Here is a 27,738-nt window from a genome sequence, read left to right as displayed (position 1 = left end):
ATATTAAATAGGTATTAAAAGTTCCTAAGAACAAAAGTCCAAATTTATACCAAAAATACACTAAGACAATTTGGTCATATACAAAGGAGAAAATAAATCAAACTATGGTACAAAGGACTATTATTATTAACTTCTTTCTACTATTTGGCACTTAATGAAAGTAACATACATACAATTACTGGGGGGGGAGGGGTGAGAGGGTTTATAGAAAGTTCATAGAAATGAATATAAGTATAGGACTAGTCGCCAGAAAAATACTCTGGAAAATAACGTTCAAATTTTAAACATTATTTTCTACTGTAATATTTCAATAATTACCCTATTTTTGGTAAACAGCAAGTCAATTGTAGCATCTGCAATAATATTCATTCTCAGTTCAAAAGCAAGGATCTGTCTTGGTCTCCCAGGCTGTGCAATTTCAGAAACTTTCAGAACTTGATAATCAGGTGGGAAGAAGAATTTCCATAAGCAATCTCTATATAAGAAGGTAGAAAGAATAATGACATTATTCCAACCAAATTACTTCTGATAAGGGACCAAAATCAGTATTCTAACTTTATTTTATCACTGCTATCTCATTTAACAATTAGACATAAAATAGAAAAAAAAAAAGTCACAAAATAACACCTACTATAATTTTCCTTTCAATAAACTGAAAACTATTTCTCCAATGTTTTATATTTCCAAAGATCATAAGCTTTGAGCACTTATTAAATATACCATTATCAAAGGAGACATAGGTAAGACCAAATCTGCAATATTCAAGCATACTGTGAGAAATTAAAGACTTTATACAAGTATACCAATTGTACTTCACTTGTCCAAATGGCAAAGAAAGAACTGAAGGAAGATGGTTTAATTAGAATCATCATTTCACTCCAGACAAGTTACTTAACCTTTCTGAGGACACCTGATCCGCTTTCTCATCTCAAAAATAAGAATAACATAACTGGTCTCACAGAATAGATCCGAGGATTAAATGACAACACATATGGAAAAGACGTGGCAGTACATGGCACATGGGAAAGATGGCTGTTATTATCATAATCATTATTTTTAATCAATAGTATATCAATAAGAGTCTAAAGAACTATTGATTTCTAAAAAGTATTTGGAGGCTAAGAGCCTAATATATTTGCCTACCCTTATCATTTGACAAAGATGAAAGAAGTGAAGCAATTTTCAATTCATGGTCAAAAATAGTATAATGTTACTCAGACATTCAGAGAAGGTGCCAGTTTGTGGCTTTTTAACAGGAAGGGTTGAGGAAGGAGTCGCCAGTAACAGGAAATGCTGCTTGGAATAAATAAGACTGGGAAAAATTAGATGAACACAACAAAATTTGTAAACCCATCAGACTATAACTTGCCATCATTAAATAATGTGCATGAAAGGAAAACAAAGTTCTGCAAATGTGCTAACTAAGACACAAATATATAAAACTAAAACTCTTAAACTTTTAATGACAAAGAATCCAATATGATCATCAGATGGTCATGGACTACACGGTGGGCAGAAGAGCACTGGACTTGAAGGGCTGCTTTGACTCTCGGCTCTGGATGCTGTAGAAGATCTTCTACACTATCACTGCATTTCTCACAGGTAGGATGAGTTCACCACACCTGCCCGTCTATCTCACTGGGTTATGATGACCAAGCATGAAAATATAAATGAAAACACTTAAATGAAAGCAATGAAAGGCCAGACGATGCCAGGAATGTTTGCATTATTGAAGTTATCACCTAAGGATTTAGGGCAAACCTAATAAAGTTTGTATGTCAACTCTGCCATGAAAACTCTTAAAAAGAAAATATAATGAAGGAAAAGCTGAATATCTTAAAATTCAGAAAAATCATATAAAGGTGACAGAACTGACATCAAAATCTACAAGCTAAAAGGTCATGCTACACCAGAGATCAAAAACTTCTCACAATGCTGAGTGAACTATCCAATAGGAAAACAGCTGAGATTTCTTCCCATACTTCTTACATTAACAGGTGGATACTAAGAAAACTGACCTTACCATCCATTTCTGATTACAGTTCACATTTGTGTAGAAACTGAGTATGGGGATGGAGAAAAGGAAATGGCTACAAAAGAGGAAATGTACCATTTGTAAATGTAAGTGAGGAAATAAGTATGACTCACGTTAGTAAACTAAACCTATGTGAAAATAAATTCTTTTTTTTTTTTAAATAAACCTGAATGGTTTTGTTAAGTCTGGGTTAAGAAAGGTATTGCTGTTCTCTCCTGACAGAGTCAGGACCTACTGAAGCGAGTCGGGTAAAGCAAATTTTTCTTGCATGTTAACTTCAGTGTCATTTCTCTGTATAATACAAAGATCACCCCAGAAGTGAATATGACTGTATATTAAAAGAATTTTAGTTTGGACTTTCATGTAAATATACCCTAATACTTTTCTTTAATGTAATAAAATTAATATAGTTTAAGAAGAATCACACTATATTCAAGTACTAGAAATGTAAAAATATTTTATATGTCTTTTTAAAGCTTTCTTTTAATTTTTTCCTTTCAAATCTAACAACATGTAACTGTTACTTAATGGAATGTAGAAACCCTCATTTTCAAGGGTTCCACAGTGAAGATAGCATGGCTTACTGTAGGAAAAGTTTTATCATAAAAGGAAAATTTAAATCCAGTAATTTTAAAAGAACACAAAAACTAAACTAACTTTAAGAAATGTCTATTTACATAAAAATTTAGATGTTCCCTCATCATGAGTGGTAAATGTCCCCTCCTTTGTTTAAAATTCTTCAATAAGTAGAAAGATGCTCATAATATATTAAAAATAAGAATTGTTCAAAATTAATAGAATGACTAAAGAATAAAAAATCCTTTCAGAAACTCTCCATCACCTCCAGTATAAAATCTGTATTTCTTAACTACCTACAAATCTCTTAGAACCTATAGAACTTAGAAGACCACTCTCCGCTGTATCATGCATTTTCAGGATTCTTCCCTTGCCTCCATTGTTTATCCTCCTCTCCTTTTCCTGGCTAACTCTTATGTTTCAAAATCCAACTCACGTGTTACCTCTACCAAAGAGCCTTCCCCAATTTTTCTCTCCTCTAATCTTTAATATGAGTTATGTACCTGTTGTGGGCGAAATTGTGTCCCCCTAAAAATTCATAACTTGAAGTCCTAACCCTCGCTACCTCAGGATTTGGTCACATTTGGAGATGAGGTCTTCAGAGAGGTAATGAAGTTAAAATGAGGTCATTACAGCTGGCCCTAATTCAATATGACTCGTGGTCTTCTAAGAGGAAATTTGATCGCAGAGATCCACAAGACACACAAGTGGAAATGCTATGTGGGAGGCACAAGGAGAAGATGGCCATCTACAAGCCAAGGAGAGAGGCCTCAAACACATCCTTCCCTCATGGCCCTCAGAAGAAATCAACTCTGCCAACACCTTGATTTTGGAATTCTAACCTCCAGAACTATGAGAAATTTTTGATGCTTGGTAATGGCGGTCTTAGCAAACTAATACAGTACCTTTCCAAGTTCTTCAAGACTTTTTACTTAACTCTCTTATAGCATTCATAAAGCTCTTTTGTTCCTTTTCCCCCCACTAAAACTGAACTATGTATGACGTTTATGTCTGAATCTCCATGGCCCCAACAATCCCTGGCATATCTGCTGTGTACAAAAGGAAAAACAAGGGAACTAATAAATATGCTGCTCGTTCACCATTTTTCTAATGAATTTGTTCTGCCTTTGGAGCAAATATGCTTATGCTAATTTCTCTACAAACAGGTTATTAATTGGATTAAAATGTTTAGTGATATCTTATGCTGCCACAACAGCTTCTAAAAATATTAACTATTTTTAATAAAAATTATAGTATTATCTCAATACATTTGAAATACTTTTTAAAAATATAATTTACTCAAATACCTCTGCCTATCGGCCCATGGCCCATAGTTGAAATCTGTTCCTTTACCGCAAACTATATCCAGTCCCCAACATGGAGGCAAATCTTGTAATTTGCAATCCTCACTGCTCATTTCTCCTTCAATATTTTCTTCTGTTTCTTCTGGAACAAGTCCTATATTGCAGAATATACAATATAAAAGCAGTTACTTAAAATAACCATTAAAAAGCTTCCTTAGATCAGCAGTTCTAAAAATTTTTTGATCTCAGAAACCCTTTATACTCTTAAAAATTGAGGACCCTAAAGTGGGTTTTTTTGTATTATATCTATCAAAATTCACTGTATTCAAAATTTAAATTGAGCAAAATTTTTAAAAATTTTATTTTTAAAATAACAATAAACTCTACATGTTGACATAGTGAAATGTTTAATAAAATTTAATGAAAATAACTATACTTTAATGAAAATTTAATTAAATCAATTTCATTTTTAATGAAAATATTTTTTAATCAAAAACAACCATATTTTCTAAATTAAATTAATTTATGCAACGTGTCGACATTGTTTTTATTTTGGCAAATCTCTTTTATGTTCAGCTTAATAGAAAACAAGTGAATTCTCACAGCCACATCTATACTTAATCTAGAGTTCAGTGATTTGAAAAAAACCTAGCCTCACACAAACAGGTAAATAGAAAAGGGAGGAGTATTTTAATAGCCTTTTTAGATAATTTTGGATATTCTTCTTTGACACTACACCAAAATTCAACAAGTGGTAGGTTTCTTAAAAGTTAGGTGCAATGTGGAATCTGAAACCTTATCACTTAACTTTTCAGACTCTGACACATTAAAATTTACTGATCTCTCTTACAAGGAGAGAGAGAAATGTTGAATAAATGTTTGAATAAATGTTTTACCCATGGTATGACTTTATAACACTATGCATTGGTCATTTCATTATTAAATATTTTAAAAATCATGTCTGTTAATATCATTGGTAGTCTCACCAAAAAAGTCATCAGACTCATAGTGGCACACCCATATTTTCCAAAATTCTAATTTTCACATGAAAGCTCAAAACCATAGTTTGGCTTTAGTTGCTCTTTCAAGTAAAACTGCTGTTTCATGAGAAGAGTAAACAGTTCAGCTTGGAACTCCATCACACAAGTGCTTTTCCTCAAAGCACCAATGTGCTTTGCTATGCAGCAGAAGTGCATTATGTGTACCTGCCATTTTATCATGCTGAATATTAAAAGTTTACTCAAAGGTCAAGATTAGGTCAACATAATTTTTACTGCTTAATCAAAAACATTTTAAAGTGATACTCGCATGTGTTGTTTTACTGTGAACATGTGACAGTGAAAAAAACAGTGATTACTAGTACAGTTTGGAACCACTGCCTTGATTCATGCTAAGGCACCAGCAGTTTTACCCACCATTGCTTTTGCATCATTAGTGCAAAGGTCAACATGGTGAAAGAGGCAAATAACATTCTAGTTTTATTTTGGAAATACTTTGACCTCATAAACTCCTTGAAAGATATAAAAAGATCATAAGTAGAAAAAAAAAGGGCTAAAAAGTCAACGTTTAACTACCTTTATCAAATTGAAGACACTTGTGAAGCACTGTAACTAGCTGGATTTCAATCCTTAAACTTTAAACTTCAAATCTAACATAGTGTGATTTTTTTCTAAGCTAGCATGAACTACCTTAACTAGCACCACATTCTCTAAAGGTTTTCACTCATCGTCATTTGTATTCACTATGTTTGAGGTATATTTGTGAAAATGGAATTTAAAGGAACAATTACTACATTGTCCTCTTTTGGTCTGAAACACTAAAGTAATATGACAACTTTTGACAAACACCACAGATATGTTTTAGGCAGGAATTCTTACATCCATGTTTACCCTCTATTGATGCTTATTTATATTCTAAGTAAGGAGACAAATATGATTAGATATCAGCATTTCATAGAAGAAACAGGAGTGTGGCTATGAAACATACTTTCAAAAAATAATACCTGGCTCATCCATGTAGTAGTAGATGTCAACATCATTTGACTGCATCACCACAAAACCTTCTCCCATTAATCTTGGTGGTCTATAAGGAGGAGGGGGAAAGGCAGACTAAGTACATCTCCAGAATATAAAATGTTGAGTATTCCAATTAATGGTGGTAATAGGTGAAAAGGAAGAGGGAAAGAAATCTAAAAAGCAGTCAAGTGTAGCATCTTGAAAAGAGAAAACAGTTTTCATATATACAATAAATTCTTCCACAACTGTTTTCTATATTAGACTAAATAAAATGGTACTGAAAATTTTTTAATCAGTAAATTGGTTCAAGAAGGAAAAAAAATTTCTTTCACATTTTTCCTTTTAAGTTTTGAAGGAGCGAAATCAATTCAAAACAAAGCTTAATTAAATACAACAGAAGAACAATGATTGTTGGAATAGAATAATCATATTCTGCATTTCCAACAATAAATTTAAACTTAAAATTCAATCTTTTTATGTTAATAACACTACAAAACTGAATAAGAAATATTTTATATATCTGCAAAATCAAGTATAACCTTTCAGAAACATTAAATAAGAAAAATGCTGTCATTTTTAACAACTTTATATTACCTATTTCCAACAATATTTAGTTGATCAACTTGAAATAAATTCAAAGCAAACATCTTGAATTCAAATTCTGGAATGAATGTTTCTCTAGCATCAATTAATTTCTCACAAACTGTTAATCTTTACTTTCTTTAATAATTTTTCTCTTTGTCATACACCACAATATCTTCCTTCCATATCAAAATTAACTTCTCAATCCTTAGATAATATAGTATACACAAATTCAGCAATCTTCTTCTAAACATGTATTAAATCACAAAGGCTAATGTTTAATCTCATCATTTAATCTCCACACTTACTTTTGAAGAGGGAAAAATACAATTTTAAATCTTTTTATACAAATTAATAGAACACTTCTTTATCTTACACTCTAGTATAATTTTCACAGAATCCAGATTTATTTATTAAGTATTATAACTTTTATTCATAAATACAGAATTGTGTGCATAGCCCATATTCTGGAAGATGTTTAGCAAAGACTGTGATCCTGAAGAGTGAGACCAGGTAGACCCACGCCCTCCCTGGTACTCAAATAGGGAAAATCTCTCTATCATTGTAGTCCATCCCCAGAAAATCTAATAGCAAGCTAGCCAAAAGTTGGAACTAAAAAGGAATAACCATGCTTCTCACAACCTCACAAACTTTATATCGCCTACACACAAGGGTAAAAGCTGAGACAGTGGAAATTCGTCATATGAACACAAACTACACATATTCAACCATATAGCCTCCTTTACCAAAAAAAAAAGAGAGATCGAGAATAACATAAAGATTACAAGAGCCTTCATCCCACCTGTGAGTGAGTGGCCTGGAGTCAGATGGGAGTTATGCTTCTGCTGTTCCCTCAGGGTCCCGGTCCACTCGAATGGAACTATCCCACCACAATGAGGGTGAGTCTACTCTGTGTGATTAACACAACATGTCTCCTAAATGCAAGCAGCTACTTCACTGAAGGAAAGCAAATCTGGAAAGCTAGGTGGAAAACTGACTGGGACTTGAACGTCAAGCGAGTTCCAAAACTGTACTATCCTAACTTCATCAGTTTTCCAAGAGTGATTTTGACTCGATTGTCAACTTTTCATTAACTCAAAATGGTACTCCACTACAATGAATTTGTTGAATTTACTATTCATCTACCCTTTCTAGAAATAAAAACCTACCTGTAATGTGTATTTTCTAACATACAAACATCAGGGCTTAATTCCCCAAAATAAGTTTCCCAAATAAGTGAGAAGGAGAAAAAGGCGGAAAAATTACAGCTATAATCTTATAGAAAAATATTTAAAATTAGAGTTTACCAATGGATAGCATATCCATTTATCTTATAAAGCAGGACTATGCTGTTAATTGATTTAACAGAGAGAAATATATCTACAGATTGCCCAACTTGTAGCAAAGAAATTAAAAGGACACAAGAGATTCTAATTGATATCTATATTAAATATAAAGAAGTTATTTGTTATTTTTATAAGACTTTCTTACTCATCATTTTGAAGGCCAACATATCTTGGACTAGGAACAAGCATGACTCGAACATTTTCAAGCTTTCCTTTCACAATATGCATGAATTGGTCAAGATGACTGGACGGTGGTTTTGTAGTGTAAGTTAAAAAAGCATCATCAAAGTTGATGCACAGAGTTTGAGGTTGGTAATGATTTCCAAAGGCTAAACGCCCCTAAAAAAAATAGATAAAAAGATATTATGCCATACTATTGAGGCCACTTTTATTTTTCTTAGCTGATCTAATAACAAGAATTTTCAAGCAACAACTAAATGATTGCACTTTAGCACTATATACTATTTAAATTACTCCACTGATCAATTTAGATCAGTATTTTAAAAAATTTAAGCATTTGTGAATAGATAGCCTTTAAAGTCTAAAAGATTTGTGCTAAAATTGTATTGGTATTAAAATAATTCTTTTACACTGTGTGAAAACTAGAACCAAAAAACTCTACAAAATTACTTTCTTAAATGAAAATTATATTTTCAAAAATAAAAGGGTCTGTTAATAATCCACCAAACATTAATTGTAGCAGAATTTACTTACTGTGCTCACATTGACCTTTATGACTGGAATAAGCGATCTCCATGAAGATGTGGGGTCTTGAGATTCTGTTTTTACTTTAACTCTGAGAAGAAAAAAATTAAAAACTGACATATACAAGAAAAACTTACATACTTGAGGATATGGGTGACCTCCTCACAATATACATTATTAATACCAGCTGTACCTTTCCAAATACATCTAATGACTGCTCCAGTAAACAAAACAATGACCATCTAGCAGCACACAATATACCTAAAATGTCTCTTGGAAAGCAGTCTATCATATATCAATTTACAGATTGCTAAGCTATAATAACAAAACTATTTTTAGAATGACAAGTTTTAAGGACAAAAGCATAAATTGTGCTATGCTGTCATTACATCTACCATTGATCCCATTACACTGCAACATTTTATAAGACCGCCAAATTATTAAAACAAAAGACCAAGCTACAAGTCACTTTAATGTTTTCTACTGTTTTAAGCACTTCTGACAACTCAGCTGATCCTTTTCCTTCCCTACCCCCACCGCTTCATTCCAAAATAATTTCCTCTCAATAAAATGAAAATGATAGGATAAGAGTAAGAAAAAAGCACCTGGCCATACACAAAGTACACAAAATTTAAGAACTGAAAATTTCACAGCAATTCACTAAGGATTTCAGATGAAAACTCGAGGTATATCTCTTCAATAACCTGATAATCCTAAATCACACTTCTGAGGCCACATCCACTAAGGTGGCCCTTGGTGCGTAAAACTAAGTTCAAAACTGACCTTACTACGTCCCCCAACCTCCTCTTTCTCTAAGGTTTCCTGACTAACCAAGACCACTGCTGAAATTAGAAATTTTGATTCATTGTTGACTCATTCTTTTTATTCATTCTCCACATCTAATCTGTCTTACGGATTCATGTGCCTAAGTATACCTGGAATCCATTTACTTCTCTCCCTTCCCTCCTTGCTACCAATCCAGTTGATGATCATCTCTTCCCTAAATTGTTCCAACATCCTTCTATCTGGTCTCCCTGCTCCCAATCTTATTTCCTTTCAATCATATCACCGCATTACTGACCTGGAGTTAAGCCAAATTTCTAACACCCGGACCCTGCTAACCATTTTAGTCTAATTTATCCCCACCTCAAGTAAGCCACTCCAGACTTAGTAAACAACTTCTCTATTGCATATGATGTTTCTTCCCTATGCAAGAGTCTTCATCTCCTTCCTTGCCTAACTCATTTACCCTTCAGGTTCTAGCCCTCCCTGATCCTTCTAGGTGTGCCCACAGAATTCTATTCTTGTCCCTCTGGTAATACATCTTGCATTAAAATTGCCTATTAACTACTCTAACTCCCAAACTAGGCTATGAATTCCTTTAAGACAGAACAGTTGTCATATTCCCAGTATCCCCAGTACCTTAGCTCAGTGCCTGGGACATAATATCCATTAAATATTTAATTGAGAATAAATGTCATCATCTACATAGAAAAAAAAACTACTAGGTATGCAAGGCTGGTTCAATATTCAAAAATCAATTAACATTAACAGGCTAAAAATGAAAAATCAAATGATCGTATCAATAGATGCATAAAAAGCATTTGATACAATCCAACACTCATTTACGATTAACATCTCTCAATAAACTAGGAATAGAGGGAACTTCCTCAACTTGATAAAGAATATCTACAAAAAACCTACAGTTAACATCACACTAAATGGGGAGAAACTAGAAACTTCCCCACTAAGATGAGGTATAAAGCAAGGATGTCCTCTCTCATCACTCCTTTTCAACTTCAAACTAGAAGTTCTAGCTATTGCAGTAAGACAAGAAAAGGAAATAAAAGGTATACAGACTGGGAAGGAAGAAATAAGACTTTCTTTATTTGCAGATGACGCAATCGTCTATGCAGAAAATGTGAAAGAACTGACAAAAAAACTTAGAGCAAGTGACTACAGCAAGGTTACAGCATGCAAGGTTAACAACAAAAGTCAATCACTTAACTATATACTGGTAATGAACAAGCAGAACTTGAAATTAAAAACACAATACCATTTATATTAGAACCACAAAAAATGAAATACTTAGGTATAAATTTAACAATTTATGTACAAGATCTACATGAGGAAAACTACAAAACTCTGATAAAAGATATCAAAGAACAACTAAATAAATGGAGAGGTATTCCATGTTCACAGACAGGAGGACTCAAATTGTCACGATGTCGCTTCTTCCCAACTTGGTTTATAGTTTCAATGCAATCCCAATCAAAATTCCAGCAAGTTATTTTGTGGATATCGACAAAGAACTGATTGTAAAGTTTATACGGAGAGGCAAAAGAGCCAGCATAGCTAACACAATACCGAAGGAGAAGAACAAAGTTGGAGGACTGACACTACGCAACTTCAAGACTTACTAGAAAACTACACTAATCAAGACTGTGTGGTACTGTTGAAAGAACAGACAAACAGGTCAATGGAACAGAATAGAGAGCCCAGAAACAAACAAAACAAAATTGCATATTTGTATATTCAGCCTTAAATATGTACATGTATGTATATATTTATGTACATGCACTCAAAAGGATAAAAAGCAAATTGATAGTAACAGTACTTATCAATATGGAGGGAAGTGGGACTGGTGAGCAGGAGTAGGATTTTTTTTATATTACATATATATAATTGTGTATTATTTGAATTTGTTAATGAATTATATAATTATTTATGTGAATAAAAGTTTTAGCTAAGCTACAAAGAAAGATTAGGCTGTGTTTAGGTGAATAGTGTCAATGATATTCTAATAAAAGCAAATGTTTAAATGTTGGAGATTAATAAAATTCAAGTATGACAACAAACCTTTCAATTTTGGACTGAGTTCTTGTTCTTCCATTTTCCCGTGTTTTATCATCATCTTTCTTGGGTGGAATTATTGTTGGTTCCAAACCAAACAATTCTTGAAGACGTCCATAAAGATCCGAACGATTATAGACATGAAATTCAAAGTCATTGACTGTGATGTATAATCTGGTTTCTGCTTTTGGATCTAAAGACACCAAGTGCAAAAAAAAAAGGTTTAGTCAACTTTTTAAAAATTTTAGTCAAAGTTTTTATTCAAGTCTCTCTTCAAAGGATTTACTTTAAAACAGAATTATGTGATAAAGAGAATTATATTAAAAAATATATAAAACACTAGCGAAAGAGAGAAAAAAGGTGATGTCACTATTTTAATTTAGCATTCTAAAAACAACCCGAATTTCTAGATTCTGGTTGTATAACAACAAAAGTTAAAGTGCCACTTACAGAGTCAAAATAAAACTTTACCATAATTACCATAAACTTATACTAAAATAAAAACAGTAAAACGTTCAAAGTAGGACCCATTTAAACATCATTTAGTATTTGAGCTTTTGTATCATAGAGACTGGGATTTTTCATAAATACTAGTTTGTTTTTAAAAACACAACGCTAAAATAAAGATTTTATGAACTGTAGACTTCAAACAATCTTCTCAAATAAAGACATAATTACATTAAATACAAGGAACAATACTAATTAACGAATCCATCTATAAAGTGATAGATGATGCACTTCCTTCTGCTTAGGAAATAATCTAAGATAGTGCATCACATGTCAACAAAAGAGGGTCAGAAAAAAGGTACCTAGTCAGTACTTTCTTTTGTCAGGAATCATACATGTCTGTTTTTGAGATTTCTTTTTTACCCTTTATTCATTTTTATCCCTATCAAACAAATTCAATTGAAAAGCAATTAAAGTTAGATATAACCAGTTAGAACAGCTTCATTTTTAAAAATGGGTAAAGAGAATTACTATTAACTTTCATTTTAGTAGCTTAAGCTGTGATTTAAACATGCAGTATATACCTTTACTAAGGTACAAAATTTCACCAAAATTTATTTCTTCTTATCAGCAAAAAAGCATATGAAATGTCAAACACCCTAAAACTAAATATAAATTTTAGTTTAAATTAATAAATTAAAAATATACTGCCACTCATATCTCAAAAACAAACTAAGGAAAATGAATCAACAACATTCATTTTTCACACAGTAAGACTACTCCAATCTAGGTTTTTTTCCTCATTACTTTCTAACACAATTGAGGAAAAAAGATAAACTCAATCTTTCAAAAAACTAATGTTTAGAAGCCATAACTTTTCTGGTGTTTTTAAATAGCTCTTGACCTATGTTCTCTATTTCTTCACATTTACCACATGACTAAAAGCTAAGACAATTCCCTAAACTATTATATCAAATGTTTGCCCATTTTTCTTGATGCAGGTCAAATTCTTAAAATTAAAATAAAAAGAAGAGGAAACACGCTGGTTTTCTAATACATAGGAAGTATTTTAAGACGACGATAATAAATATCATTATCCAATTTCAAATAAGTAAATCAAACTGCATCACTCATTAGGTTTAAACCCTACCTCAACAATCACCTTTGAGCTCTCGCAAAAATGTCAGGGTCAAATATCCAGCAGTTTAGTCAAACATCTCCAATTTGATGTCTAACAAGCATCTCACACTTGACATAGCCAACCAAACACCTGGTTTTCCCACCCAAACCTACTCCACAATATTCCCCCTCTTATCAATAGCAAGTCAACTTTTCAATCACTCAGGCCCAAAAATTTGACTGTTCTCTTTCACGTCCCAGATATTATCAGCAAATCTTATTAGCTTCTCTTTCAACATATATCCAGAATCCAACCACTTCTCACCACTCTGGCCTGAGCCACCATCAACTTGTACCTGTTTCAACACAAGAGCCTCCTAACTAGTCTCCCTGCTTCTGCCCTTATTCTCCTTATGCCTGCGCTTTACACCTGGGCCAGATCTGTCAAAATTGTTAACTAAAATCACGTCACTCTTCTGCTCCCTAATTTTCTGATGGCTTCCCCTCCCATTCAGATTAATACCAACGTCCTTTAAGTGAACTATAAAATGCTACAGGATCCACACTCTTTTCTCCTCCTAATCCTTAATCCAAGTAAATTAGCCTCCATTTTGGGATTGAAACAGGTAAAGAACCACCAGGAAATGTTCTTCCCTCAGATATCCACAACTCATTTCCTGACTTGCTTCATGTTTCTAACTATCCCCTAACGATGAGGCCTTTCCTGACTTCCCTCTGTGAAACGGCATCCTCCCTGAAAATCTGCACTCCCTATTCTGACCCTGCTTTTATTTTCCTCGATGCCATATTTTCCTCACTCACTCCTCGATGCTATACATATTTCCTTGCTAATTATCTGAATCCTTCCCAAATGGAATGAAGCAAGCTCTGTAAGATGAGAGACTTGTTTTATTCACTGTTCCATCCCCGGTGCCTAGAACAATTCTTAGTATGTAGAAGGACTCATTTATATGAAAGAATAACAAAGCATCTTGCCACAAATCGTACTCCTAAGTAAAACAAAAATATCCACAAACAAATAGATCTTAGACTTTTTGAAAACTCAACACACGAAAACATAATAAATTCAAAGGGGAATATTCTTCTATTCCCATGTTGATCTATACAAGTAGGAATTAACTTCTACACAATTCTTCAAGGTCATAAACAACTCAATCAAAATTAAATCATTTGTTTTCAAATTTACTTTTGGACTAGTCTACCATGATCCCTGAATACAAACGCCCTGATCACTAGGAACAGGCTATAAAGGCCCGTGGATGAGCTGCAGAAGCAGTAAGAGGGAAAATTAAGAGTCTGGACTGGCCCCTAATTGGATCAGCTGTGATGAATAAACAAACGACGACCGTATAAAAATGGAAACAGGGTTACTCTTAATTTCATCTCTAACTTGCTAGACATGCACAACTGATTCTCCTTTTCATATATAACTGATATGATAAGAATACAGCTACACTGACTTGCGAAGGACACCAAGGTATTTATGTCTGAATTTTGACAACACTGATAAATACTAAAAACTTAGGGGCTGGCCCCCTGGCTGAGTGGTTAAGTTCACGCGCTCCGCTGCAGGCGGCCCAGTGTTTTGTTGGTTCAAATCCTGGGCGCGGACATGGCAGTGCTCATCAAGCCACGTTGAGACAGCGTCCCACATGCCACAACAGAAGGACCCACAACGAATATACAACTATGTACCGGGGGGCCTTGGGGAGAAAAAGGAAAAAAATAAAATCTTTAAAAGAAAAAAAAACTTAATAGTAAAACACTGCAAGATCCCCTCAACAATCCCTATCTAATTTTCCCAATTTTTTTTTTTGCATTATTTATTATTGATTGTCACCTCCCCCTACCTCACTGGAATGTAAACTCCATTAGACAGGAGTTTTTCCTGTGGCATTCCTAAATATGCCTAAAACAGTGCCTGGGACCTAGGAGGTACTCAATGAATATGTTAAATCATTAAATAGAAATAATAAATGGGTTTTTAAATTTTAAGTAAGATTGAACAAAATGCCTAGACCACTCTTTTCCTTCCAAAAATCACTTTAGAAAAATATCAGGGGCCGGCCCTGTGGCTGAGTGGTTAAGTTCACATGCTCTGCTTCGGCAGCCCAGGGTTTCACTGGTTCAGATCTTGGGCGCTGACATGGCACCACTTGTCAGGCCATGCTGAGGCGGTGTCCCACATGCCACAACTAGAAGGACCCACAACTAAAATATACAACTATGTACTGCGGGGATCTGGGGAGAAAGAACAGAAAAAAAAAAAAAAAAGATGGGCAACAATTGTTAGCTCTGGTGCCAATCTTAAAAAAAAAAGAAAAATATTGAAGAAATAGCGAGGCTATAAGCATTTTAAAAGCAACTTTTGGTTTCATCTGTTAAAAGAGAAAGATTTAGCTGAGTTCACATCTCACTTTTTAAATCTCTTCTATCGTTTCTATTTGTTTCACCTGCATTAGCAATATTCCAGCCAGCAAGCTACGTGATTAAACAGTAAATCAGATCTCCAAGCCTGGCTGATTGCCAAGTTTACATGGTATTCTCTCCAGAGCCTTTGCCCAGGATCTCCCCTGTCAATAATCCCAGCTTTCTGTCATCCTCAGGACTACTGTACGTGGCACTATCCCCTCCATCCCTCCACACCCATCCCAATGCACACAGACATGCAAAAAGGCAGGTTGCCCAAAGCACACCCAAAGAGGCAGAGACACAGGAAAAAGCACAGACGCAGAGGCAGGCATTCACACACAGGTACACTCATGAACACAAACACAGAACCACTCACAAAGACAAGCACACACATGCACATACTCTCATGCATACAAGTACTAGCACACTCACAGTATCATCCTCACAGAGGTAAGTACATAGAGAGCCCACATGCAGAGGTACCACACACATAGGCAGGAAAATCTTCCCAAATCAACAGGACACATCCTCATAAATAAAGATCTCCCCTAACAGACAGAAGAGCACATTCCCAAAAGACAGGTTCCTAAGGCATATATCTCCCACATATAGACATACATGTGTGCACATGCACACTCACACAATTTCTTTAAAAATTAAAATAAGTTGGGGGTTTCTGCACTGGATTCTCCAGGAACTGGAGAAAGGCAGTAAATAAACAGCAGAAAGGATATAAGATTGGATCCCAGTAACACCACTTACTAACATTGTGGGAAAGTACCTAAAGCACTCTGAGCCTCATTTTTCTCATCTATAAAGTGAGAATTTCCCTATCCACCTGTAGGATTACTATACATAAAAAGTGAGTTTCCTTGTCTTCGTAGATTCGTAGACCAAATTCTTCCTAGTCATATAAACTGTGTATTCACTTTTGAATTACACTGAACTGTCTTCTTTCTTTTTCATACTGTGATATAATGTTCATAATCATAAACGCTGCTAACCTCTACCGAACAGTTGCCATGTTCCAGGTACTGTTCTAGACCCTCTACCCACAATCTCATTCAATCCACCACCTTTGCAGTAGGAGCCCAAGATTACACCACTAGGAAGTAGACTGGAATCCAGGTTCTAAATATTGGCTCTTAACCACAAATAAAACTATTTAGTAATGACTACTTCAGAAAAAATGTTAATAGACATAATAACATATAATAACATAACCATAGACATAAAAGGCAATTAACAAGTGTTTAATTTATGGAGAAAGGAAATAAGTGAATGTTGTAGAGTCGCTTAATTTTCCTGAGCAAAGAACTAATTAAGACGTCTTGTTTTCCAAAAGGAAATTAGGAAAAAGGCACTTATTTAATATGTAATTGGGACGCATAATATTTGTAGTAAAAAACCTAAAGTGCAGAAGTGCTGCCAAGGCCTCGTAATACTTAGAATCAACACCTAGCACAAAGACAAGATAGTCAACTGACCTTTTAAAAATTTTTCAGGGATTTTTATTTCCTTTATTTAACAACCAAATAAGATTCAGATGCTACAAATTTAAAAATACTAGATTATATTAGGCTAAAACTTCTAAGCAACAAAATAACAGAAAGGGATATACTTTACCATCTTCCTTTCACTTCTTAACAATGTAATAATTCCTCTGGATAAGAAGGATGCATGCCTAGTTACTAAGACCAGTATTCATTTAAATACTATATCTTCATCTATTAAGAGGGAACTGGTCCTATTTATTTTCCAAAGGATAGCTTAAAATCAACTCTCCTAGAAACAAAATAAAGATGTCTGAACTTTAGCCTCATTAATTGGCCTTTAGCCAACAGCCATCTATAAGAGATCACTAATTCATGACCTTGGGGAATATTTTATAACAAATTCCATGGTAAACAAATTAAACGTGTTCTGCTTCCTTTTTTTTAAGGTTTAAACTGACAACTGACAATTTTAAATCTGCTCCTGGCTTAAACATCCCAACCAAATTCTATGGTATAGAATTTTCAGCACTGAACATAGTTCTTTTCTCCTAACAGAGCAGTTCTAAACTTCATAATGAAATCTTGGCCTTACCCACAGACAGCCCTTAGCCCACCTCCTTGGAAGGCTACCGGTCATCTCTCTCTTAAGGCACACGCCCCAGTTAGGCTTCCAAATTTTCCACCAAGAAATGTCAACCATTGCTACTTCCTGTTTAACTGTCAAAGCACATGAATCTGCCCTTAATCAGCAAGAAATAATTTCTAGACTGTAAGGTCTTGCTAGTGAATATAATCCACTATTTTAATATACATTCCATAATACTGTCCAACTTTTTAATCAAAAGCTTAGTTTGCACACTGTTCATTCCTCTAGGTGCTACATTCTAAATTCTGTCCCTGAATCATGCTAGACTAATAATACATTTAGACCAAACCACGTATTCCTGCATTGCAACTTGGCCTTGTGTCTCTACCTTTGAAGGGTGTGACTGTGAGCATGTTGTTAAGAATGTTATCCCTTATAACAGAGAATTTCTTTTAAAAGCATCTGAAAGAGAAACTTCTTTGAACATTCACCAAAGCTGTGCTCTTCTTGATGAGCACATAGATTTAAATGTTAAAATGTAGGTAAAACATTGAGCAAATAATTAGAATTGCAAAAGTGACAACTGATAAAGTCCATCAACTTTTAATGTCACTGTAAAATGGGGGTGTAGAAGATTTTTCCTATTGCAAACTACTGGCACACAAAAAATGGAAAAGAACAATCAAGACAAAATAATATCCTTAAATATTAAGAAGAACAAAAGACAGCCAAAAATTATGATAATATTTACGTTCTACATTATGGAAAATTAGAGAGAGAGAGCAGAGACATAGAAATACATTAAGAGTGACAAAAAGAATTCAAGACACAAAGAAATGATGGGAGAGCCAGTCAAGGAAAGGCCAATATTTGAGCTATTTAATTAATCTGGGGTGTATGAATCTGAAGTAGTGATTACATTTTGCTATATCCTTTGAAATGAGCTTAGTTCATGTCACTCCCCTGCCCAAAAACCCTTGAATGGTGGTGGCTGCCAGGTGTTCAATATTCTCCATAACACAGCTTCCAAATTATCCCCTATTCTTCCTTCATCTTACACTTACCACCAAATTGAATTATTTGTTAATTTCTAAACATCACTCTGTTTTCCCACCTCAATGCCATTGGTCAAACGTATTATTCCATCTGAGCTACCCTCCCTTCCACTCCACCTCTGCCTGACATAATCCTACTCACTGCCCCCATCACGCATCCTGCTTAAGACATGGGACTTTCACAACAGCCCTGTCTACCATTCTGCCTCCTGACAAATGGGCAGAACTTTAAACATCATCAAACCACGATCCTGCCTGGGACCACACCAAGTAGTCCATACCAAAGTTGGTAATTTTGAGGATGGTTCTCACTATTTTTCCTCAACACACACACTGCTCCCTCTCTCCTTTAATTATAATTGTTTATATTCACATACTTCCTCAAATAGATTCAAGTAACACCCACTTACTCTGTCTTTTTTTTTTTAATCCCCTCTTCAGTTTAACACAATGATCAGTAAAGTGAATGCAAAATAAGTACCTGTTAAATAAGGTAATGATTTTTATCAAAAGCTACCTATTTCATGAAGGACCTGGGTCAGTTACTCTTGACCTCATCATTCACGTATTTTGGTGAAAAGCAATCTACTTTAAGGAGAGTGATATTTCATAATAATTATTTTCTTCAAAAAAAAGCTATAAACAACTTAGGATGGTATTCCTCATGTCTAAGAACATTCTGAACTGGGCAATCTCATTAGGCTGAGCTTTAAAACTTGCAGTTGCCTCTGGATACTACGAATGTCTTCATTTCTCCCATAAGCTGTGATCAATGTTTACAGATAAGAATTTCCAAGAATCCATTTCAGCCACATTTGACAAGCCTGTTTTATAATATAAGGAGGACTAGAATTACATAAGCAGACCTGGGTTTTAGTTCTGGTTTTTTCAGTTATAATCACAGGAATTTCTGTTTTTCTAGCTGCAAAATGAGGGATTTTGAAAACATTAGTTGCTTCCAAATTGATAAGAAATTTCAATTTTTTAGAAAAACAGAGAAAACTGGTTGGTTCGAACTTGATTCCTTGGAATCTCGGAGTAAAGAGCACAGGATGGGAGTGGTGACAGGTCAAACGGGCCTCCTCACCCTGCCATCTCCCTACGGCTTTATCAGTATGCAAGAATATCTTAAAACACTAAAAAAAATTTAGAATAACATTTCTAATATAAATATACAAACATACAAAAAGGCATTTTTTTAAAATTACAAACCAGCTAAACAAATAGAACTTTTGTTTCAGCTCCACTACAGCCTTGTTAACAATAAAGCTTATGTTAACTAAACGTGGGAAAAAAGATTAAGTGAAAACAGCAAATCATCTATTACAAAGACTGTCAGATTACCAGAAGTATGACATTCAGGGAAAAAACACAGTCCTAAAGTAAATGTGTCTCTAAGGGACAAAGTACATGGACTTTACAAACTAAATCAGAGACAGAAACACTGGGCCTGCTCAAATTTAAGCAAGTGTGTCAAAAGCTGGGACTGAACTCAAAAGAATGGAGCTTAAGAATAAGCTTCAGGTGTCACTGAAGCATAAGTAAAACACCTTATTTAAATGCCAACTTTAAGGCTTTTAGCCTAATACAATACAAAAAGTTATTAAGAATATTGTCTCCTCAAAATTTAACATGGATAAAAGTGTCGAAAAGTAACTCAAATTTTCGAATTTATTCATATTTCATGAAAGGTCAAAATTTAAAAGATTCCCAGTGCACTAACATATTGACTATCTAAAGAACATTTTTTTCCTGTGAGAATGCTTAATAGCAATTGCTGAGGAAAGAGGTAAAAAGGCTGGTTTAACAACTGATATTCTAAAATCTCAGACCAGAGACTGTTAACAACACACAGCCATCCTAAATCGCAGATGAGATGCAACGGGCCGATGCGCAACTTCCACAGAATACTTTTACTATGTGAAGTCACTCAGCCTCTCTTCAAAATTACCTAAGAAACAACTCCAAGTTTTAGAAAACTTTTTCCAGACATGAAATCTGCCTATTATTCTTTCTAATCATTCTGATTTCACTAACTCTTCAGATGCCAAATTCTAACCCATTTATGCCAGACTTTTCAAGGTAGAGTAGTATTTAAGAGGGAGAAAGCTATGTGGGAGAAGGGAATGACAGTAAGAAGAAAGAAGACTAAACAATAGTGAAGTAATAGTGAAATCTAGAGTAATTTAGGCTAGAGCAAACTTGTGCTAGGTTTTAAAACTTTTGGAACTTTAAATCCATTTTCCCATAGAGCAAAGTTATAAATCATGGTAAGATTTCTAGGTAAGCCCATAAAAAGAAGAGCAATATGTAACCAGAAAGTTCCAAAGTTATACAGAACCTAGAGATCATTTCGGAATCTCAACGCAGGGTGCCAGAAACACAGATTGTCCTGATGGCTAAAAAAAAAAAGGTGGAAGGGCTTCATCCTCTTTCCACTCTACATTCAAAGGCCCCCAACCAAAATCTTTTAGAGGGGCCGGCCCCATGGCCGAGTGGTTAAGTTCGTGCGCTCCGCTTCATCGGCCCAGGGTTTGGATCCTGGGCGCGGACATGGCACAACTCATCAGGCCATGTTGAGGTGCCGTCCGACATGCCACAACTAGAAGGACCCACAACTAAAATACACAACTATGTACTTGGGGGCTTTGGGGAGAAAAAAGCAGGAAAAAAGAAAAAAGAAAAGAGTGGCAACAGTTGTTAGCTCAGGTGCCAATCTTTAAAAAAAAAAAAAAATCTTCTAGAACAGTAGTTGTCAAAGTATGGTCTGGGGACCTTTGGGGGGAATCCCAAGACCCTCTCTGGGGGAACACAAGGTCAAAACTATTTTAATAGTATTATTATACTAAGATGTTTGACTTTTTCTCTTTCTCCCATGAGAGGACAGTGGAGTTTTATTTTAAGGCTACCTGATGTATGTTACAATAGACCGAACACAGCAGAGGTGAGAATCCAATCATCTTCCATTAGGCCAGACATTTAAAATATTTGCAAAACATAAAACAACGGTACTCTTCTAATTTTTTTTGCTTTAGAAAAGTTATTTTCTATAAAGTATGTTATTTTAATATGTAATAGATCTATGATACAAACTTTTAGTGAAATAAATGTTTCTATAATTATCAGGCTTAATTTTGAATGCAGTAAATAAATAAATACAACAACATAAACAAAAGCTCTTTGGGGGGCCAGGCTGGCCCAGAGGCATAGTGGTTATGTTGGCGCAGTCCACTTTGGCTGCCCAGGGTTCGCAGGTTTAGATCCTGGGTGCAGACCTACACACCATTCATCAAGTCATGCTGTGGTGGCATCCCACATACAAAATAGAGGAAGACTGGCACAGATGTTAGCTCAGCGCCAATCTTCCTCAAGCAAAACGCAGAGGATTGGCAACAGATGTTAGCTCAGGGCCACTCTTTCTCACCAAAAAAAAGAAAGGCTCGTTGGGGTCCTCAGCAATTTAGAAGAATTTAAAAGGTTCTGAGACCAAAAAGTTCGAGAATCACTATTCTAGAAATAAAGACAAGGTCGATTCTCCTTGAAGACACCGGTTGGGTTAATGTAGAGTAGGCAAGTTAGGGGCACAGACAGGAGACTCTATAGTCACAAAATGAAGACCGGAGGAAAAAATTCTGAGATGATAAAATTCTGATGATAAAAAGCAGAAACAGAAGATACTCTAGAGCCTGAAATTTTTCTTTTCTGCTGATCCTTACCATAGTAGATAAATGAAAATTAGTAGTACTGTCAGATAGAAGTATGAATAAAGGCATGGAGGCTGAAAAGTAAGAAAAGTGTCTTGGTAAAATGATTAAAGAGTGCTCGGAAGGCCATTTTAACCACAGAGTGGGGTTAGGTCCACTGATGTTAGAGGAGGAAGGCTAGAAATGTGGGTAAGGGTCATAATGAGGAGAACCCTGAACAATAATAGGCTAAAGTAACTAAATTTAGCCATGCAAGAGAAAAGCTAAAGGATTTTCAGCAAAGGAGTGACAAAATAAGAGTTTTGTAAACTCCAAAGCTTTTAAAAATATTTTTTATCTATTATATAATTTGAAACATTTCAATATCCATAAACGAAAACTCTGATTATATGACTGAAGATTTCAAACATGAAAAAATGAAAACTCACCATGTTGCTTCTGCTTTGGGTTATACATTTTCCACCACCGAAAAATTATAAATCCATCTTGAATTCTATGCAAGAAATGAAAACTTCAGTAAGAATTTACTTAACTCATTTCTTAGCTTGTTATTGTAAAAGGCAAGCAACTGATAATAAGGAAATAGAGAAAACTCTCAAAACACTGGCATACCTAAATGTTTCATAATCTTCCAGTTAAAAAAGGAAAAGAGAATTTGGATACCTCTAAATTAGTCTCTTCTATTTAGGTAAAATGTAATATCAGATTACATTTAACAGGAAAATTAAATGCTAACAGGAAAAACTTTTTCTTTTTTAAATATTTTTTAAATGGTGTTAAAATTATATAAACAAAAAGCCAAATCTTGAAAAGGGGGTCTTATCACTCTAAGGGGAAACTTTTAAAGATAGTCCATTTCTGTAATGACATATCACCTCATACTCCAAAAGAATAAACTTACAGCCTCTTAACTTTTTACTTTGAATTAGGAAACAATTTTAGACTCACAATGAAGCTGCCTCTACTATTTTAAGTGATGTATGAATGTCGCCAAACCCCAGCACCTCTCAACTAATTCAAAATTTTCAAGTTCTAAGTAACAAATTTTAAGGAAAAAAATCACAATATCGAGTAAGCTTTTCTTTCAAGACTTAAAGAAGAGAGAATATATTAAACATACGAATTATCATTTCGTATTATCTTCAGATTGATGTTTCCTACTTAAAGTAAAATTAGAGTTGCTAACACATGCTAAACAAATCTAAAACTTACTACCTATAATAAGGAGGCAACAGATGAGAGTTATCAACATCTCTGATCCTTGCTTTATATAACAAATGACCACCATGAATTCTACAACAAAAATGTCTCAATTTTTCTTCCAAGGAGGAAATGAGACTATTCATTTCTATAAAGTGCTATTCGATAAATTTTTTGCCAACCTAAACCTTAGCTAAATTAATCCACTGACTAAAACATTTTAAAATATCAATTCACCAGGTACAATTTACTGAAAAAAATAATTTTTGATTAATGATTTTACTTGAAAAAGCAGTTTTATATGAAAAAGCAAGTCATATTAAAGTATCATAATCAGAAAAATTTTTACAATATTTCAAGTTTGTTTAAGATGGGTTCTTTTTTATTTGCTTTGTTTTTTACCTAATAGACATGTCTTCTGTAATGTAATAGATCTCACGAACCATGACTTTCCCAGACAGAACAGAGAAAGAAAAGGAGCCTGTTGTAGGAAAAAAACAATAGTGATTAATGTAATCGTTTAGACAGATAGTAGAGCCCTTAAAGCTTAAAATAATCTTAGCATTCAATTTTTCAATAATTAAATGTTCTCTCCCTACTCCTGTCCTGATACCCTTACAGCCTTACTAATTTTCTAACATTCTTTCCTCAAATATAACAACAAGTACCATAAGTATCATCACTAGGGACTAAGCTACTAAACAACCATATGAGGACATTAGTTTAAAAAGCTGCTTCATGTGGATAATTCCCTTAATTATGCACAGCCATTAAATAAACCCAAAGCAGCAATGACCATTTTTCTCCATTAATTTGGGTGACTCCAGGAACCAGTCACTGCCTCACATTAATGGAAAACTACTATGTTTGAGAGAAGTTTTGTTTATGTCCACTAAGAGGTACTCAACTCTAAGGACGGTTAAAATGGTTCTATTCAGGGATGCTTCACCCCTTTTCCCCACTGGTTTAGGGCTTTCCAAAGCACATAGCTTCCTAAGACGTCATCCTATCTCTCTGCAACTTCCCACTTATAAGTAGTCAGAAACTAAATTAATAAAGAGGCCGAAAAATGAAATACACAAGATGATTTCAACTTACAGTTATAGACTTTTTAGGTATTGGTTACTTAAAAAAAAAAAAACAGGAAAAACTTCATCGAGCATTAGAAATTTTCTTTGGATGGTGGATTCTTGAGAAATCTCTATGTCCATATTTTATATGTGTCTAGAGTATTCAAATTATTTTAATGAGCATCTTTTATAAGCACAAAAAGTCAAAAAGTTACTATAGAAACACTTTAGTAAGAATGAGGTAAAGGACATAACCAGGCAGTAGTTTCCCTCTAGTTACAGAGTGCTGTGAGAGAAGCCAGTTAGATTAAACTTCACGAAACAAAGGGAAATTTCTATCTGTTTATAAAATATAAATTAATAATATACATCTCAAGATTACACAGAAGAAAAGAATTCAATGTTACTCAAACTTACCAATATGGATATAGCCATGCTTGTACAATCTGTTAAGAACTAGTGTTAAAATAAGACCAACATTTCGAGAATTATAGTATGTGAGATAAATAATCCATCCACAGGACAAAATGGTAGCTGTTGGAAGAAAAAAGTGCAAAAGGATCTAACTATATGTTTCCTTTCAATCACCTTAATATCTTAATAAAATTGTTAGTAAAAAATCATTTATCACATTCAGAAATGATAGGATTTACTTCCATATAGTAACATGTCCTCTTACAATTTAAAACCTGAATTTTAAAAACCAGAGGTTGATTCTACTTAGTCCAACTTTCCTCATTCTCTCCAGTCATTAGCCAGAAAAACACAGATTCCAATTAGATCAATTAAAGCAATGTTTCAAGTACATCTGGTTTCCTTTTTTTCTGTTTCCTTTGTCACTGCTTTGTACCATTTTAGTTATTAAACATACACAAAGATGTTCTGGAAAAAGAAAGCCCATATTGGGGCTGGCCTGGGGGCACAGCGGTTAAGTGTGCACATTCTGCTTCTCGGAGGCCCGGGGTGCACCAGTTCGGATCCCAGGTGTGGACATGGCACCACTTGGCAAAAGCTCCTGTGGTAGGCATCCCACGTATAATGTAGAGGAAGATGGGAATGGATGTTTGCTCAGGGCCAGTCTTCCTCAGCAAAAAGAGGAGGATTGGCAGTAGTTAGCTCAGGGCTAATCTTCCTCAAAAAAAAAAAAAAAGAAAGCCCATATTTCTGAATATTCTGAGAAACATCCACCTTTATTAAACTAAAAGCTCATTCCCAAGCTATTTCCTAAAGGTTACAGTCACTTAAAAAGAAAGAAAACTGATGATTTTCTAAATTAGAGAAAAGTCATTATTTTTTTAAATCGATAGCTTCTGCTTTTAAAAAAGTAATGGGAAGAAGTGGAAATTTCACCCTACTTAAAGGCATATCTATGTTAAACAGGTCATTTAAAAACTTTAACTCTTTTCTAGATTACGACAAAGAAATGTAAAGCAATTTAACATGTGTAACCTTTTAGTAATATCACATTAAGTTCTTAACTTTTTAAAAAAATTATTTAGGGGCCAGACCTGTGCCTGAGTGGTTAAGTTCGCGTGCTCCACTGCGGCAGCCCAGGGTTTCACCATTTGGGATCCTGGGTGCAGACATGGCACTGCTCATCAGGACATGCTGAGGCAGCGCCCCACATGCCACAACTAGAAGGACCCACAACTAAAATATACAACTATGTACTTGGGGGATTTGGGGAGAAGAAGCAGAAAAAAAACAAAGAAAAAGATTGGCAAGAGTTGTTAGCTCAGGTGGCAATCTAAAAAAAAAAATTATTTAATATAAGTAAAACAAAGCAGTCATGGGAGTCAAACTACAACATTTCTCAGGGCAGCTTAGATTGATGGTAGTATCTTTATGCAGTAAATGCTATAATTTGCCCAAAAAAATTATTTCTAGAACAATTCTTTTGGAAAGTTATTTTGACGATATGTCAATATGTTTTAAGTTTAAAGTCATTTTTCTATTAACTTTTACTGTAAATCACTGTGTCGCAGCACGTTCTTGTGGGCCCTTCAGTACGGGAAGAGGTATTTGCTGAAAAAGTATGCTTCTAGTATTAAACCACCTAAGAGCTATGGCCTTTCCATTGTATCATGTCCCCGCACACTCCTTTCAATATCATAAGACCACTAGTAAATTAAACAATTGCTCAGTGTTTTTCTGGTTGTTGCTGTTGTGTTTTCCTTAAAGAAAGGAGTTGTATAAAACAGGAAAAAAGTCAGAAATTCTAGGTGACAGGAGAGGGGACACATAGGAAATAAGGAAGAATTCTGCTCTTAATTAAACCAAAAGGTAATTTTCAATGCTGTTTTTACGAAGTTCTCTTTCATATTAACGTTTTGCACCTCATTTTACTTTTGGGGGGGGCTTTTCATTAATGGTAATTTACAAGTTTACTTTCATCCACTAGAAAAAACAGAACACAAAGTTTAAATAATAATCCAATCCTACCTACAAATCATGAATCATCATAATTCCTTTTAAATACACTTCACCTACCACACATCTTGTGGTGTCATGAAAGAAACATAAGCACACACTCAGAAAACAACAGCTGTGAAACCTGTGAAAGTTATTTCATCCTTATGGGCCTCAATTTCCCAACATGTTACAAGGAAAACAACACCTACCTTCATAAGTTTTCTCTGAGCATTAAGTGAGACAACATATGCAAAACGCCTGTGCTATGTGGCACACAGAAGATGCTCAATAAATATCATTACCCTCCTTTCTTCTCTTACCCCATCTTACCCTCCCTATTTTCCTTCCTATACCTTTCTAATTCCTATGCTCAAATTCAAATCAAATACTGTTCTTCCACAAAAACTTCCTGGGCAATAATAGCCTACAGTAATATCTCCCTTCCTTCATATTATTTTTGTATTTCTCCCTCTCATTTGTTTATATTCATTCATTCACTCATATTCCATCTCTCTCTCTCTGCCATTTAATTATACACTGTTTTGTATTATTTGTATATACCTAAAAACCTTGTGAAACATTAAACAAAAAAACTACTGTTGGCAAAGTCTACTGGCTTGAAATTTGGCAGTTGTTAACCCATACATAAAAAACAATAAAGTACAAGGGCCAGCCTGGTGGTGCAGTGGTTAAGTTCACATGTTCTGCTTCTCGGCAGCCCAGGGTTCACCAGTTCGGATCCCGGGTGCAGACATGGCACCACTTGGCAAAAGCCATGCTGTGGTAAGCATCCCACGTAT

General features: G+C 34.6%; 1 protein-coding gene across 9 annotated transcripts in view; it reads right to left on the bottom strand.

Annotated features, from left to right (window-relative positions):
- Nucleotides 1-27,738, bottom strand: part of BLTP1 (bridge-like lipid transfer protein family member 1) — a 192,940-nt gene that overhangs the window by 145,912 nt on the left and 19,290 nt on the right. For 8 of the 9 annotated variants that reach the window (XM_046657183.1, XM_046657189.1, XM_046657187.1 and 5 more), the window contains exons 4-12: nt 24,944-25,060; nt 23,859-23,937; nt 22,685-22,749; nt 11,423-11,609; nt 8,573-8,654; nt 8,004-8,197; nt 5,918-5,997; nt 3,919-4,069; nt 319-475 (exon numbers count right to left, since the gene is read on the bottom strand). In XM_046657183.1, coding sequence (XP_046513139.1) covers nt 319-475; nt 3,919-4,069; nt 5,918-5,997; nt 8,004-8,197; nt 8,573-8,654; nt 11,423-11,609; nt 22,685-22,749; nt 23,859-23,937; nt 24,944-25,060 — 1,112 coding nt within the window. The remainder of the gene's footprint in view (nt 1-318; nt 476-3,918; nt 4,070-5,917; nt 5,998-8,003; nt 8,198-8,572; nt 8,655-11,422; nt 11,610-22,684; nt 22,750-23,858; nt 23,938-24,943; nt 25,061-27,738) is intronic. The other variant, XM_046657190.1, reaches the window with a different exon arrangement.

This window comes from Equus quagga, chromosome 3 (genome assembly GCF_021613505.1).
Source record: "Equus quagga isolate Etosha38 chromosome 3, UCLA_HA_Equagga_1.0, whole genome shotgun sequence".
In the NCBI taxonomy this organism is placed as follows: Eukaryota; Metazoa; Chordata; class Mammalia; order Perissodactyla; family Equidae; genus Equus; species Equus quagga.
Note: the sequence above shows the minus strand (reverse complement) of the source record. Positions and strands in the feature narration are given on the sequence as shown.